The sequence below is a fragment of the Anthonomus grandis genome, chromosome 1 (assembly GCF_022605725.1).
Source record: "Anthonomus grandis grandis chromosome 1, icAntGran1.3, whole genome shotgun sequence".
In the NCBI taxonomy this organism is placed as follows: Eukaryota; Metazoa; Arthropoda; class Insecta; order Coleoptera; family Curculionidae; genus Anthonomus; species Anthonomus grandis.
The window spans coordinates 36,561,075-36,575,429 of NC_065546.1; the positions used below are offsets into that span (position 1 = coordinate 36,561,075).

Consider the following 14,355-nt stretch of genomic DNA (forward strand, 5'->3'; position numbering starts at 1 on the left):
TCAGACACCAACATGTATTTTTTAAACATTTTCTCCGGAAATTAAAAAAAGCCTTAAACTGCCTAAGAGGTGGTGAGGAGGTACCTGAAAGCTCCAGCTTTTGGTATTTATTAAAATTTTCGACCAGTTCCAGGTACCTTCTCATTAATTTCTAGTGTGTATAAGATATTTCCTTTTTTTTCAGGGCCTGGAATAAATTAGTAACTCCATTTTTTATATTCCCCAAAAGACGTTTATCTTTGCTTGATTTGCTGAAGGCAGTTTTTCACTTCTGCACCGTTTTAAACTATATAAAATAATACAAATAAAAAAAAATTAGATTCGAATAGGCTGGCAGAAATAAACAATTGCTTAACGCATTAAAAAGTATCATGGAAAATTGTAATGAATTGGTACTTCTTATTTATTTAAAGCTAAAACACTTTACAGTGGATCTAGGCGATATTACGGGCTTGAATTATCATTTTATAGAAAGAGAGAAATATATTTCAATTACCCATTCATTATAATCGCATTGCTTGGACATATATACCATCTTAATCAATAATTTCATTTGATTATATTGGTTAGATGAGAAGAAAAACAAAACGATCCTAAAGCAAAATTACAAAAGAGGAAACCATAAAATGTTCCTGGCCATATACGAAAAATGGGATACGAAACCCGAGAAAATTACCTTGAAAAACCTCGAAATATCTAGTTTGCCCAATAAAAAGTAAATTACTGATAACAAATGAAATTATTTCAATAAAAAAAGAAAATCTAATTTCTATTTATTTTAGTTTTGATATTATATACAGGGTTATATATTTACCATAAAAAAATGTATTAACAATAACACTCGAAAAAACCGCCACTCCTTTATGCAGCAACCCTATTAGGGTCCGATAAACACTAGTTATCACCATATCGATTACCACGAATCACTTTAATAATTTAATAATAGTTTTTAAAGGCGATTTCTGTCCGCGACCAACGCGACTCTAATTTGTACTGGGCGCTATTTAATAGTTTATACCGAAGGCGACTTAATTCGCAATAACTATTAAAGCTTTTTAGTCTATACGGACAATTAAGGTGTATCTGTATTCAAATGAAAGTCTATGTTATGGCCCACACAGTCGTAGCGGTGGAAGGTCGATTCTCTTCTGATGTTGTTGGTAAATTTGGCTTTTTTTTGTCTTGCGTATTTAGAGTAGCTGAGAAAGGTTTTTCTATAATCAAAATATATTTCTAAATGATGGTAGCACACTAGATTTTACATGCTGTTGATCTCTTCTTTGCTTAAAAAGTTAGCATGAGAGGGAAGATCTTTATACGATAACATTTAAACCACTCTCTAACTAACTTAATAAAAAAGTTACAGCCAATTTTGTCTAAAAACAATTTTTTTTCCAATTGTCAAACACCATTTTGGAAAAGTTCTTAAAAGCTAAGAATTTCTCAAAAAACGTATAGGGACATCAAATAAACCTTTAACCTTTTAAGCTCGCTCACACCGTAACTTCTATTTTCCTTCGGGGAATTTTTTTAAAAACTCGTTAATAATATTGTATTATCTTATCGTAATTAAAATTTATGTTTTTCTTGGCCACATATTTTTTTAATTTAGCCCAAACTAAATCAATTGAGTTTAATTTAGGATTTAAATAATAATAACAATATACTGCTCATTTAAAACGATACAAGCAAAGCAATAAAAGAAAATAAGATAATGCACTTTTTACCAAACAAGAAAAAACATTTTATCGTAATCTTGATTCTAGGCACCTGACAATTACAGAAAACAGTCTATATCCTACTAAAGAAGTTATTCAGCAGTTTTGGAAAGAACAGCTTGAAATACCGGCACAATGCAATCAACGCGACAAGTGGATTAATGAAAAGAGAGAAAGTGTCGTTAATGTCCCTGAAATGAGATATAATCCCTTGACAACCAGCGAAGTCACAAATATTATAAAAAATGCACACAATTGGAAAGCACTGGGGCCTGATGGAATACACAATTTCTGGATAAAGAAGTTAGGGTGTACACACGACCGATTAACTAAGTTTTTTAATGACGTATTGATTAGTCCTCAATTAATGCCCTTCGTTTTTACACAGGAATCAACTTATCTTATATCTTATCTTATATCCCGTAAAATACCGTCCAATTACCTGCTTACCAACGATGTATAAAATTGTTACTTTGTGTATTGCCCAAAGGATCTACGAGCATTGCGAACACAAAAAATGCAGATGAGCAAAAGGGGTGTACAAAGAATGCTATGGGATGCAAACAGCAACTGATAATTGACTTTGCGATAGGTAGTCAAGTCTATATCAAGAAGAGAAATCTTTTTTTGGCTTATATAGACTATAAAAAAGCCTTTGACTCCGTGCCCCATAGATGGTTTTTTTAGAGACTAACAATCTACATATTACTCATTTTTTAGAGCACGCAATGTCAACATGGAGTACTATTATGCAAGTAAATGAAGCAACCTGCAGTATAATGACGCAACCCATCCGAATAAAATGAGGTATATTTCAAGGAGACCCGCTAAGTCCTCTTTGGTTTTGTCTGGCAATGAACCCTCTATCACGAAGATTAAACTTGACCAACTATGGATATTCTAACAGGATGGGTACTGGTAGCCACAAAACATCAACTGGACCAAATGCTTAGAATCGTTGATTAATTTTCGACATACATTAGCATGAATTTTGGGATGGATAAGTATCGGACTCTTAATATCCAAAAAGGTAAGGTTAAGCCAGGTAATTTTCAGATGGAGAATGAAAACTGGATGCAGTCAATGCAAGTAGGGGAGACTTATAAGTACTTAAACAAGCACAAAGAATCGACCATCGGACCATGAAAAAAGAACTTATAACAGAATTTTAAAAAAGAATGAGACGGGTGCAAAGTACTGGACTTAATAGCAAAAATCTTTCTAAGGCAATTAACACATTCGCCTGCTTAGTGCTGGGCTACTCATTTGGTGTAATTACATGGAGTAGAACGGATATTGCGAACTTACAAAGGAAAATGAGAACTCTCCTTACAAAGTACAAATACCATCATCCCAGAAGTGCGGTTAAGAGAGCCACGCTACTACGATGGTAGGGAGGAAAAGAATTTATCGATCTAGAAAAGCAACTGGACCAACAAATTAATAATTTAAGAAATTATTTTTTAGAAAGTTGGATTCATCTCTCCATGCAGCTATTTGCCAAATAGACGAGTTTACCCCACTTAAACTGAAAAATGAAGAAAATGTAATAAGCCATCAAACCACAAATGACAAAATACAGAACTGGAAACAGAAACCTCTACACGGAAGACATATTAATGAGCTCATGCAAGAACATGTTGACAAATGTCCGTCAAACTATTGGCTGACCTTAGGACAAATGTTTGCCGAAACAGAGGGTTTACTCTTAGCCATCCAAGATCAAGTTGTTCCAACGCGTAATTCTCTAAAGTTCATAGCAAAAGATCCAGCTATTGAAGATGACCGATGTAGATATGGATATCAAACATCTGAGACAATCCAGCACGTAACATAAGGTTGCCAAATATTTGCGCCCACAGAATACAAAGAGAGACACGATGCGGTAGCAAAAAATAAACATCAAAAACTCACCCTAAAACTGAAACTTCTGCAGAATGAAAAGCATCCTTTTTATACGTATGTTGTAGAAAGGATTCTGGAAAATGCAGATTTTAGGCTTGATTGGGATCGTACTATTTTAACTGATCAAACTGTGAGTAGTAACCGACCTGACTTAGTTTTAGTTGATAAGCAACATAAGATAACATCTCTTATTGAAATGGCTATTCCCAATAGTAACAATTTAGTTCAAAAACACGCAGAAAAAATTTCAAAGTACCGCGACCTAGAAGTACGGCTACAGAGGCAATGGCAAATGAATATTGTAAGAATGATACCAACTATATCGACTACGGGAGTCTGGAAAGAAGCATTGAAGAACTAGTTCTCAATCAACATATATACAGAGAATTACAGAAAGTGGTGCTATTAAATACAGCATGATACTTTTATTATTTTATAAAAATAATGCAATATTCAAAAATAGTAATAATACAGTGTATACAAAAAAAAAACTCTATGGATTTCTAAGGCAATTTCAACTTCCATTATTTACACAAAGAAAGGTCTATTGAAGCCTTGAATTTACAAGATATATAAGAAATACCGGTATATATGGGGACTGCTGATCAAAGGTTGGAACAAAAAAATGCTATAGAATATTTGATAATATTTTACAGAAATTAGCAATATAAAAGTATAAACAATAGATACTATTATTATACTTCTCAGAGACTAGAGATAAGGTTTTGTTTTTTTCATATAGTTTTTAAAACACCATACAGATCTAGTAAAATTTATTTTAAATTACTTTTATTTAAAATTTTATTTTTTTTAATTTCTCTTAAAGTTGCTTATAACTCATGCAATCAAATATAAATAGGACTTCTTAAAAAGATGTTTTTTTATGATTTGGTACTGTTAAAACGTTTCGTCGTCGAATATTTATATTACGAACATCTGTGCGAAATCCAATCTTACTATACAAGTAGAGCGGACTTATAAATTTTATTATTTTATAAAATAAACACAAAGAGTGCAAAAAGCGTCGTTTAACCATGCTGAGCGACGTCAATTCTTCGTCGTAATCCATATATAATTACGACTTATATTATTACGCAACATTTTTGCTTTTTTTCAATGTTTATATCAACATGTAAAAAAGGACCATAGACCAAATCCGCCAATCTATCAAATTAATCTTACTATCAAATTAAAATTTGATAGTATTAGAAATTCAAACAATAAGACTTTAGTCTTAGAGAGAAAGAAGAATTCTATTTCTTTTTAAAAATACATTGATTTGAAATTCCATTATTTTTCCTAATACTTTTAAGAGTACAGGCAAAATCGAAATGGATCAAAAATGGCGAAATTCAGTTTATCTACCTTGAGTAAAGGAAGCAAATTTGCAAGCTTTAAAGCTTTGGGAAAATATAATTTCCTCAAACAGCAGTTCACGATATGGGTCAAAATGGAATAATAAAAGGACACCAAAGTAAAATTAATGTTATGAAGGTAACCGTAATTCTTTGTGACCTTTTGCATTGAAAAAATCTAATTCATATCTTGTATACTTTGACTTATGGACTTAAATTTATGGTTTGAGTTTTTAGATAATCGTGTGGATAGAGGTAAAAAAATAACATTATTCCCGTTACTTAAAGGAAATAAAACGATATTTCAAAAATGTGACTATGCATAATTTTTAAAATTTATATACATATTCTTTGGATAATTTGACTGCATATACATATATTTCAGCGTTTCCTTAAAATATATTCAAAATATTGAGATGTTTTCTAACAGTTCTTTTTTAAAAGTTTTTTTATTTAACTTACAGGTACCTTGACTGATTTTTTAAAACTTTGAGGTAAATAAATCAGCTTTTTAAAAATTCAAAGCAATTTGTTGAAGTAAACTGATAGTATTTTAATTAGAAACAGTTTGACCAATTTTTATAGCTTTCAGAAATAATAAGTTCTTTGCAGCTATTTTTAATGTTTTCCAGCCAACTGGCCTATCTCAGGAAAAAGAATCAATTTTTTGAAACTTCCAGGTCATTTTATTAATTAGAAAAAAAATGTTTTTTATTTAAAGGGAGTTTGACCGATTCTTAGAGATTTCAAGTAAATTAGGACATATTCTTACAGGTAAATAGAGCTATTTTTTAAAGCTTCTAGGATTTTCAGTAGTTAAATAAATTCAGGTAAACTTTTTTTCAGGTTGGGACCATTTTTCGAGGGAAATTAAGCAACCTTTTAAACTTTAAGCAATTTTTATTGCTTTCAAATAAACATAATTATTTTGCAGATATCTGTAGCTGTTTTAAATATTTTCCAGACAACTGGCATATTTTTAGCTTTGAAGGAATTTTTAGTATTTTTCAGGTAACTAGTATGTTACGGGACAAAAGGAGCCATTTTTTGAAGCTTTTAAATAAATCAATGTGTTTTAAGTCATTTTTAAGCGCCTAGTTCGTAAGTCGCATATTATGGAAGGATGCAATAAAACACCACTCTTTACCGAGCGACGTTTCGCTACTATATTTATGAAATTACAAGTAGTGTTTTATTGCATCTTCATATAATCCACGATTTACAAACTAGTTGTCTAAATCAGAGAGAATAAATGAATCACACCATTTTTAAGCTTTGTTAATTTGTGAAAGCGTGTTTAATGTGTTTCAGGTATTTAAAATATTTCTTACAGGCAAATGGAGTAATTTTTAAGAGTTTTTAGATAATTTAACTAATTTAAAAAAATTCCAGACAGTTGACGTCATTTTTTATGTTTTCCAAGCAATTAAATAAATTTTTATTTAGAGGCAGTTTGACTTATTTTTATAGTTAAATCAAGTCATTTTTTGGCATTTGCAGCCATTTTTATTATCTCCCAGGCAGACCTTTCAGCAAATGTTAGCAAATTTAAGAAATCCAGGCAATTGATGCTTTTGTAAAAAATTTTCCAGGCAATTGAAATATTTTTTGTTTAGAGGCAATTTGATATATTTTTAAACCTTTGACGTAAATAAAGAGATGTTTACAAATTTCAGGCAATTGCAGGTAAATTTAGCCATTATTGGGCATTTGATCATTTTTAAAAGCTATTTTTCAGTAATAAAATAAACAAAAAAGTGAGGTTATTTTTTTCCTCTTTCTAGGCGTTTAAAGTATTTTTTATTTAGAAGTGGAATATTTCTTTCAGGCAAATAAAGCAATTTTTTATTTCTTATAGGCAATTTTAACATTTTTTCCAGGTAGTTAAGTTAATTTTTTATTTATTTTTTGATGCAGTTAAAGCCATTAATATTTTTTTCTTATAAAATTTTAAGTTTATCATACAATTGGAGTTATTTTTTATTTGACAATAGATTAGACAATTTTAATTTGTTTTTGTCAATATTTTAGTACATTCCTTGGCACTTAAAAACCTTTTAAAAACAACAATTTTAATATCAGCGAGCTCTTCTGTTTACTATCTGCCCGATAAAAATGAACAATTTTTGCACCTTTTTCAACCAAACACTTAACTTTTATATACCTCGTTAACTCATAACATAAAAAATTACCTCGGTTAATGTTTGGGCGTAATATTGGATTTCTCCTTGGGGAACAATTTATAGCAAACTCTTCTTGTTCAAACCTGGAGCTTCTAGTAATAAAATGAGGGTGTAAAGTAGCTTTGGTAATCAAGAAAAAAATTAATGATTCAAAATAACATTGTTATAAGAAGAGAAATTAGTTTAATGTGCTCAAGTACCTCAATTTAACCTCCCTATCATACGAAGAGTGTTACTTAAAGCTTATTTGTATTAATATAATAATTTCAGTTCCCAGCTTGTTAAGCCAATTGACCATTTCCGACTGAAACCCGCTCGTCTATCAGTTTAAAAGCCAAAGCAAATTTGTTAATTTCCTATCGATTATGCATCTAATTATATTACGATATTTTGTGGGCGTGTGTGTCGTAAATCCTTAACAAAAACAAACACCCACACCTGTAAAACGCGTCTAGTGTTATTATCCAATCGTCAGTTAATATTAACTAGACGATTAATTATTAGTTAGACTTTCTATAGCAGTTTGTAAAATAACTCTTAACAATTACGAAAATGTTCTCATCAAAATAACTTTTATTGTTTTTAATAATGTTTTGCAGGAAATCGTGGTATTAAGCGAAAGTACCTACTTCCAGCAGTGAAAGTACAATGAATGAAGATACTATATGAGAAATTATATGTAATATTATAGAATTACCCATTATTACTATAATGGGGTTTTGTACAATTCTTTAAATGTTCCTAGTCAGGTTGTTTGTTTTTGAATTTGAAAATATAGAGCTAATAATGAAATTTTAATTAACTTTTAATGTAAAAATGGCTAATGGATGCCATTTTGCAAAAAAAAAACTGAACATATAAATCCCATTTATTTCAAGTTGTAGCACTCGAAGAGGATGATGATTCAATTTAAAGTCATTCTATCTAAGAACAAATATTGCGCAGATCTTAAACGGCTTTCTTGTTTGCAGGAATCAAATTTTTGTTAAAAAAATTTAGAGCATAATTGAAATATACATTTCGGTAGAAAATAATATGATTATTTTTCGTACTGTTCGATTTCAGGTATGATAATATTAAAAAAAATATTTTCCCCTCTGTGACGCAAAATTTTATATGAAAAATAACATTTTAATATAATTTTCGTTTACAGAGAAAAAATAAGAAAAGTTGCAGTTTAACATAATTCAGATTGTAATTAGAAATATGTTAAAGTGTATTCAACATAATACCCTACTTCAAGCTTATATATTAGGCATGATCATAATGAAATTATGTTACTCCTCTGTAGGAAGAAAAACTTTAATACAGTAATAGTAATTTCTTTTTAACAAAATGCCTATGGCTTATTTCTGTCCTGGATATTTAATAATATTAAAGGTATTATGATCTCTCATATGACGCAATTTTAGTAGATAATTATCATCATGTTTCATATAATGTATCTAAACCTGTACATAATAAGAGCAAACTTCAATACAATGTACATAATTACGATTTTAGAAATGCCTAGCTCGTGCTGTCTGTAGTTATTTTGCAGCTCTGAATTGGGACTATTTAATAGGTGAAAATCACGTTGATTAAGCGTTTCGAAGTTTTTATGACTGTAGTTATTATACATATAACCTTTACATTCCTATCAAAACCTATAAAAATAGTCATTTCCAAGCTTCCAGAATTTTGGAGCGCTACCATCCACAAAAAATGTAATCTTTTATCTTATTTCGATTTTCCTTTCCTTAGGTTGGAAGGTGCTTTTCAAAATTATTATATGTAGTAACAATATTAACAAAATGGAATTAAACCTTAAAGAGCAACCACAGCTCTTTCGGAGGCATATGGCAAATATGAAGAGATCTTCTGATGAGGTCTCTGAAACTATGAAACTAAATGAAGATACTGCCTCAAATGGGCATACAGTTGCTGACTTTTTTGTTATGTTCATTGAATCTTTTTACTCTCGTCAAGATTTCGACACTATAAACAATTTCCGACACCTTGGATATTTGCAGTTTTTCAATGAGATTAACTAATGTGTTTCTGCCCTTTTTATCTCCGACCTAAAAATTCATTTGAGCCTATGTTCCTTCATACTTAATGAAGCATTGTTGTTGTACTTTATCTAAATCTATTTTTATTCTTTACAATTTATCTTTGAAAACAGGGGCTTTTCCCCTCATTTTGGAAAAATACATATATTTACCGTAGTTTTAAATCGGGCAATAGAGATAATGTACAAAACTAAAATATCAAAACTACTTGTCATAATCTATAGAATCCAACTTTCCAGTGATCAATATTTATACTGACTATTCAATCGAATCATTCTTTACTTTTGGGGAACTTAAAACATTTGGCGATTAGCGGAACTATAGAGTATAATAGCTCTAGATATTTCAACATCATTCGATAGCGTCGGGCATGAAAACCTCTTAAACCAACTCTATTCTTATGGTTTGCCAAGTCTAGTTGCTTTGTTTGCAAGCTTCCTCGAAAACAGTTTCATGCAGGTGGTCGTTGGTGGACACAACTCGCAGAGTTTTTAAATTAATTCTGGTGTCCCCGATAAAGGCTTAACTTGTCGCCCACGCTCTTCCTGTTATATATCAATGACCTCATCGACAAGACTTAAGGGCTGGGATTCTAAAATCACGATTCGACACGATTAATCGATATGACTGATTCTAAATAAAATTTTCAGTCGTGAGTGTCTTGCGGATTGCCTAGTTTTTAACGATTTGTCGACGACACGCTTGGGTATATCGTATACACCAGACGATATAGCTTTTTCTTTTTTAATACGTGCATAATGTGACAGCATCCTTTTTTAAACGTATTTGTTTCATTTATTGTTTACCAATAGTCATACTAGGTTTTCATTAGTATATCAAGAAGCTTTCTTAAACACAACAACTAATAGATTTAATTCGACCCTATTTTCCACAACCTTATGTTAATATTAGAGGCAGAGGAGGTAGAGTTACCATTGAATGGGCAGTTTTACTAAGTTAAGATTTTATGCCACAAATTGTTACCAAAGAAGCATTCGACAAGATTTTAAATTTGGAATTAGCGAAACTACTACAAGTCGTTGAATCCATAAAATTACTGAAATTATTGACAATCACCTTGCTGACCAATTCATTAATTTTTTAAATATAAGAGATGAGAGACAAATTAATAAATTAACATTAATTATAGAGAGATTCAATTTCTCTTGTGTTATAGGTCTGTCATGTTGCCATATTAAAACCAAAAGTGGATGAACATAACAAGTTTTTGTGATTTTCCATGAATTCAATTATTATTTTCCTATAGGTAGCGGCGATTTTAAACGAATTTTTTTTTTATTTTAAAGAAATAATATGGGCGTATATTTAAATAAAAACACACGGAGGCGAAAAAAATTAACAAAATAAATATAAATTCTTAGCGTTTACCAATAGAAAAGACAATTGACGTTTCCATCTGTCAAATATTAGGGAAAATAACAAATATATACCAAGAAACCTAAATCAAATTGAATAAAACGAGTTTAGCCGACGATTGAAATTTAGAATCACCTTTCTCGTTACGACTGAGTCGCGATCGAATTCGAAGTCGTGATCGAATCGAGATCGAGTCGTGATTTTAGAATCCCAGCCCTGATCCAACTTACAGCTTTGCCTATAACAGTACATTAGTGTCTTGCTTTAAGTCGTCCTCTCTGTCGACTTGAGCCTGTCGCGTGTCAATTTTGACTTAATTATTTTGGTTGTTAATTATTTTAATTCTTGATAACAGATATTAAGTATTGGGTCATTTAACATTATTTTACTGGTTTATATTTCTTAGAGTGTAGGTGTTGGTTACAGTTACAGTCAAAGTTAATTTACTTTGTATTCTATTTCATTTATCGCAGTCTTATATTCTGTTGTTTAGCAACAGTTTATCTCGAGTCATTGTGAATGCGGCTTTATTTTGACGTTTCTGTTTGTAAGACATGACAGGCATCCTTGACAGTGTTTGACATTGGTATTTCTTCGACCGCGTGGCAGGATTCTTTCTTCTTCTGGTTGCTGGTGGTTGAGTGCCTCTTGGTTACTCTAACCATTTTAGTGTTGTCAACAAAAAATAGATGAAAAGATGTTTGACGTGTGAGGATAGCGGGTTGCCTAGTTTTTCGCGATTTGTAAACAACGCTTGGGTATATCGTCTGCAACAGGCGATATAGCTCCTCCTTATTTAATACGTAAATAATATAACACTATCCTTATTTAAGCTGCCCTAGAGAACCTGATAGGACTAAGCCCGCTACACTTAGTGGTACGGGCTGAAGCTATATCGGGGGCGAAAAGACTGCTGTCAAATGGCGCAACAATCCTACCGAAAGATGGGCACAATGCCTTATTTAACAAGATACAGGACCTTGGGCGCCTGGCCCTAAGAACAGACAGAACCAAGGTCACATACCTAGACAAACCTTTTGTCATCAAAGAGAAAAGGGGACCACTGGACGCAGAAGCGGACAGGCTCAGGCAAAGAGGTTACTCAGTATGGCACACGGCAACCAAACGATCCAAGATCGGGGTAGCTGTGGGCATGGTGGAGGACGAAAAACAGGGCAGACAACTTATGCTAAACCTGGGCCTGGAAACAACAAATTTACAGGCAAGCATAATAGGAATACAAACCTGTGTCCAACTGATGAGAGAAGGGCTGCCAAGAGGCAAAACCTTCGCAATTTTCACAGGAGACCAGGCTGCAACACTTGCACTACAACAGTTCGAGACTAAGTCAAGGACTGTGCAAAGCTGCTGGGAGGATCTCAGGAACCTCGCCGAAGCGCAAAATAGGCCAGAGATAATCCTAGCAGAGAATATGGGCAACAATAAGGCTGCAAGAAGGGCTATCCAACTTGCAACCCAGGGAGCCAGCAACAGCCTGGTAGGCCCTGAACCAACATGTTGTGTCAACGATAAGACCTGGAAGAGGGAAATCGGCAACTGGCTAACAAACCAGAATAAATTCTACTGGGAACAGCTGCCAAAGATGGAACAATCCAAACAACTTATAGGCAGCCCACCCTTCAAGAAGGGTGAGAACATACTGGGCCTCTCCAGACAACAACTGCGAAGGGTCGCGGGGCTATTTACAGGCCATGCACCCAGCAGGAAACACCTGCATACGCTAGGGAAATCAGTTACCTCGCTATGTAGGGGATGCAATGAGGAGGACGAAACAACTCTTCACATACTGTGCTTCTGTGAAGCATTTAATCAAACCAGGGCAACATTCCTGGGGGAAGAGAAACCCTCACCAGAGGGTATAAGAAATCTACCACTGGGCACAATCCTGGACTTCCTTGAAGCTACAGAATTGAACCTGTGGGACTAAACATATGGGACACAATAGGACTGCTTCTTAGCAGACCGCAGTGTAGGGAGCCACAAGGCACCACCCAGCGGTGGAGTTTTAGTGGGTATAGGACGAAACAGACTCGACACTGAGTCCCACACTACTGGGGGCGGCGCCGCGTAACCAGTGTTCATTAAGAATTTCTCCACCGACCCCAAAAAAAAAAAAAAAAAAAAAAAAAAACCTTATTTAAACGTATTTGGTTCACTGTTTCTCAAAACCGAATTATTGTGAATTATCTGTCTGTGTTTATGATAGAATAATATATAGAGTTGTTTATTTTTACTATATAAACCCTCATAAAATCATCTACAGGGTGTCCCAAAATTAGTGGACGAAACGCGAACCCTGTATTCTTTGGTCAAAAATAACCTCACTTTTTCCTATAAACATATATCGGCAAACGCGCCCCAAGGGAGCTACGCCTCTTTTAAAGGGGGCACCTGAAGATGGTTTTTTCCACTTATTTTTGAAACAGGTAAATATAAAAATTTTAAATTTTGGTATTCTCCCAATTTTGATATGCTGAATTTAGTTGTCATTTCTTAATTTTCATTATTTAGTCAGGTGCGTATCATTTAGAGGGTGAGCCTAAAAAAATACCTAAAAAAAATGTGTGCAAAGTTTTTGTTTTTTTTTTCTTTAAATTTTAAAAAATTGAAGCTTTTTACGTAAAAAAGTACCTCTTGGTCAATAACTCTACGAGTTACCATTTTCGAGAAAAACGCATTTAAAAATAACGCTGCATAGTATTATTTTCACTACCAATTTTTATGAAAACTTAGTAGCAGGCTTTGGAAAAAATTGACACACTGCATAATAACATTAACATTTGTTGTAATTGATTAGTTATCATTTTGCATTCAAATTCTTAATATCTTTTTAACTATGGAAGACTTTTCGACCCGTGAAAAAGTAGATATTCATTTTATGTATGGGTTTTGCAATGCCGCTGCACGAGAGTATCGGCGGAGGTTTCCTGCAAGAAGGCTTCCACATTGGAAAGTTTTTGTTAGAATTCATAGAAATTTACTTGAATATGGATCCTTCGAACGTGCTCGAGAGCAAGGAAGACCAATTGCAAATTATGGTTATAGGGAAGTACTGAATTTAATTGAAGAAAACCCTCAAATATTATTGAGAACCTTAGAAGAGATTACCAATATCCCAAAGTCAAATGTAAGTAAAATTAAATATGATAAATAAATAAGTAAGTACCTAATTTGTTATCCAAAAAATTAAATTTAAAGTACTTATAACTGAAAATTGAGATTGGTATAAATAGTGTTGTTATTAATTATTATCGTCGGATCGCATTAAATTCATTTCAAAATACTCTAAATACTATTATTATTATTATTTACTTTATTTACTTGGATAAGTCTTATCACACATCAAACACCCAAAACAAATCGTTTTGACGACTAACTGGAATGTTTAGTGGCTTACTAAGGTTTAGGCTTATTTCCTATGCAATTTAAAATATTTAAAAATAATTTCAGATTGGAAGAATGACTCAGATTGAGAAGATGTTAGGATACCATCCTTTCCATTATAAAAGGGTTCAGGAGTTAAAAGAAGAAGATTTTCCAGCTCGAGTAGACTTTTGTCATTGGATTTTAAATCACCCAAATCTTCGTCAAAAAATTTTGTGGTCAGATGAGGCAACTTTTTCTAGGAGTAAGGGCTTTAACAGCCGTAATACTTATTTTTGGAGCATCGAGAATCCGATAGTAGTTCGACGAAGTAACTTTCAGCATAGATTTTCCTTTAACGTATGGGGGGGTTTGATAGGAG

The 14,355-nt window shown here is 32.7% G+C and overlaps 1 protein-coding gene across 8 annotated transcripts in view; it reads right to left on the reverse strand.

Annotated features, from left to right (window-relative positions):
• Positions 1–14,355, reverse strand: part of LOC126738206 (ankyrin repeat and fibronectin type-III domain-containing protein 1) — a 495,291-nt gene that overhangs the window by 80,579 nt on the left and 400,357 nt on the right. The window contains exon 1 of one of the 8 annotated variants that reach the window (XM_050443483.1): positions 815–995. The exons of the other annotated variants lie outside the window; for them this stretch is intronic. Within the exon in view, the coding sequence (XP_050299440.1) occupies positions 815–908 (94 nt within the window). The 5' untranslated portion in view covers positions 909–995. Of the gene's footprint in view, positions 1–814; positions 996–14,355 lie in introns of those variants that run through there. 8 annotated transcript variants of the gene reach the window in all.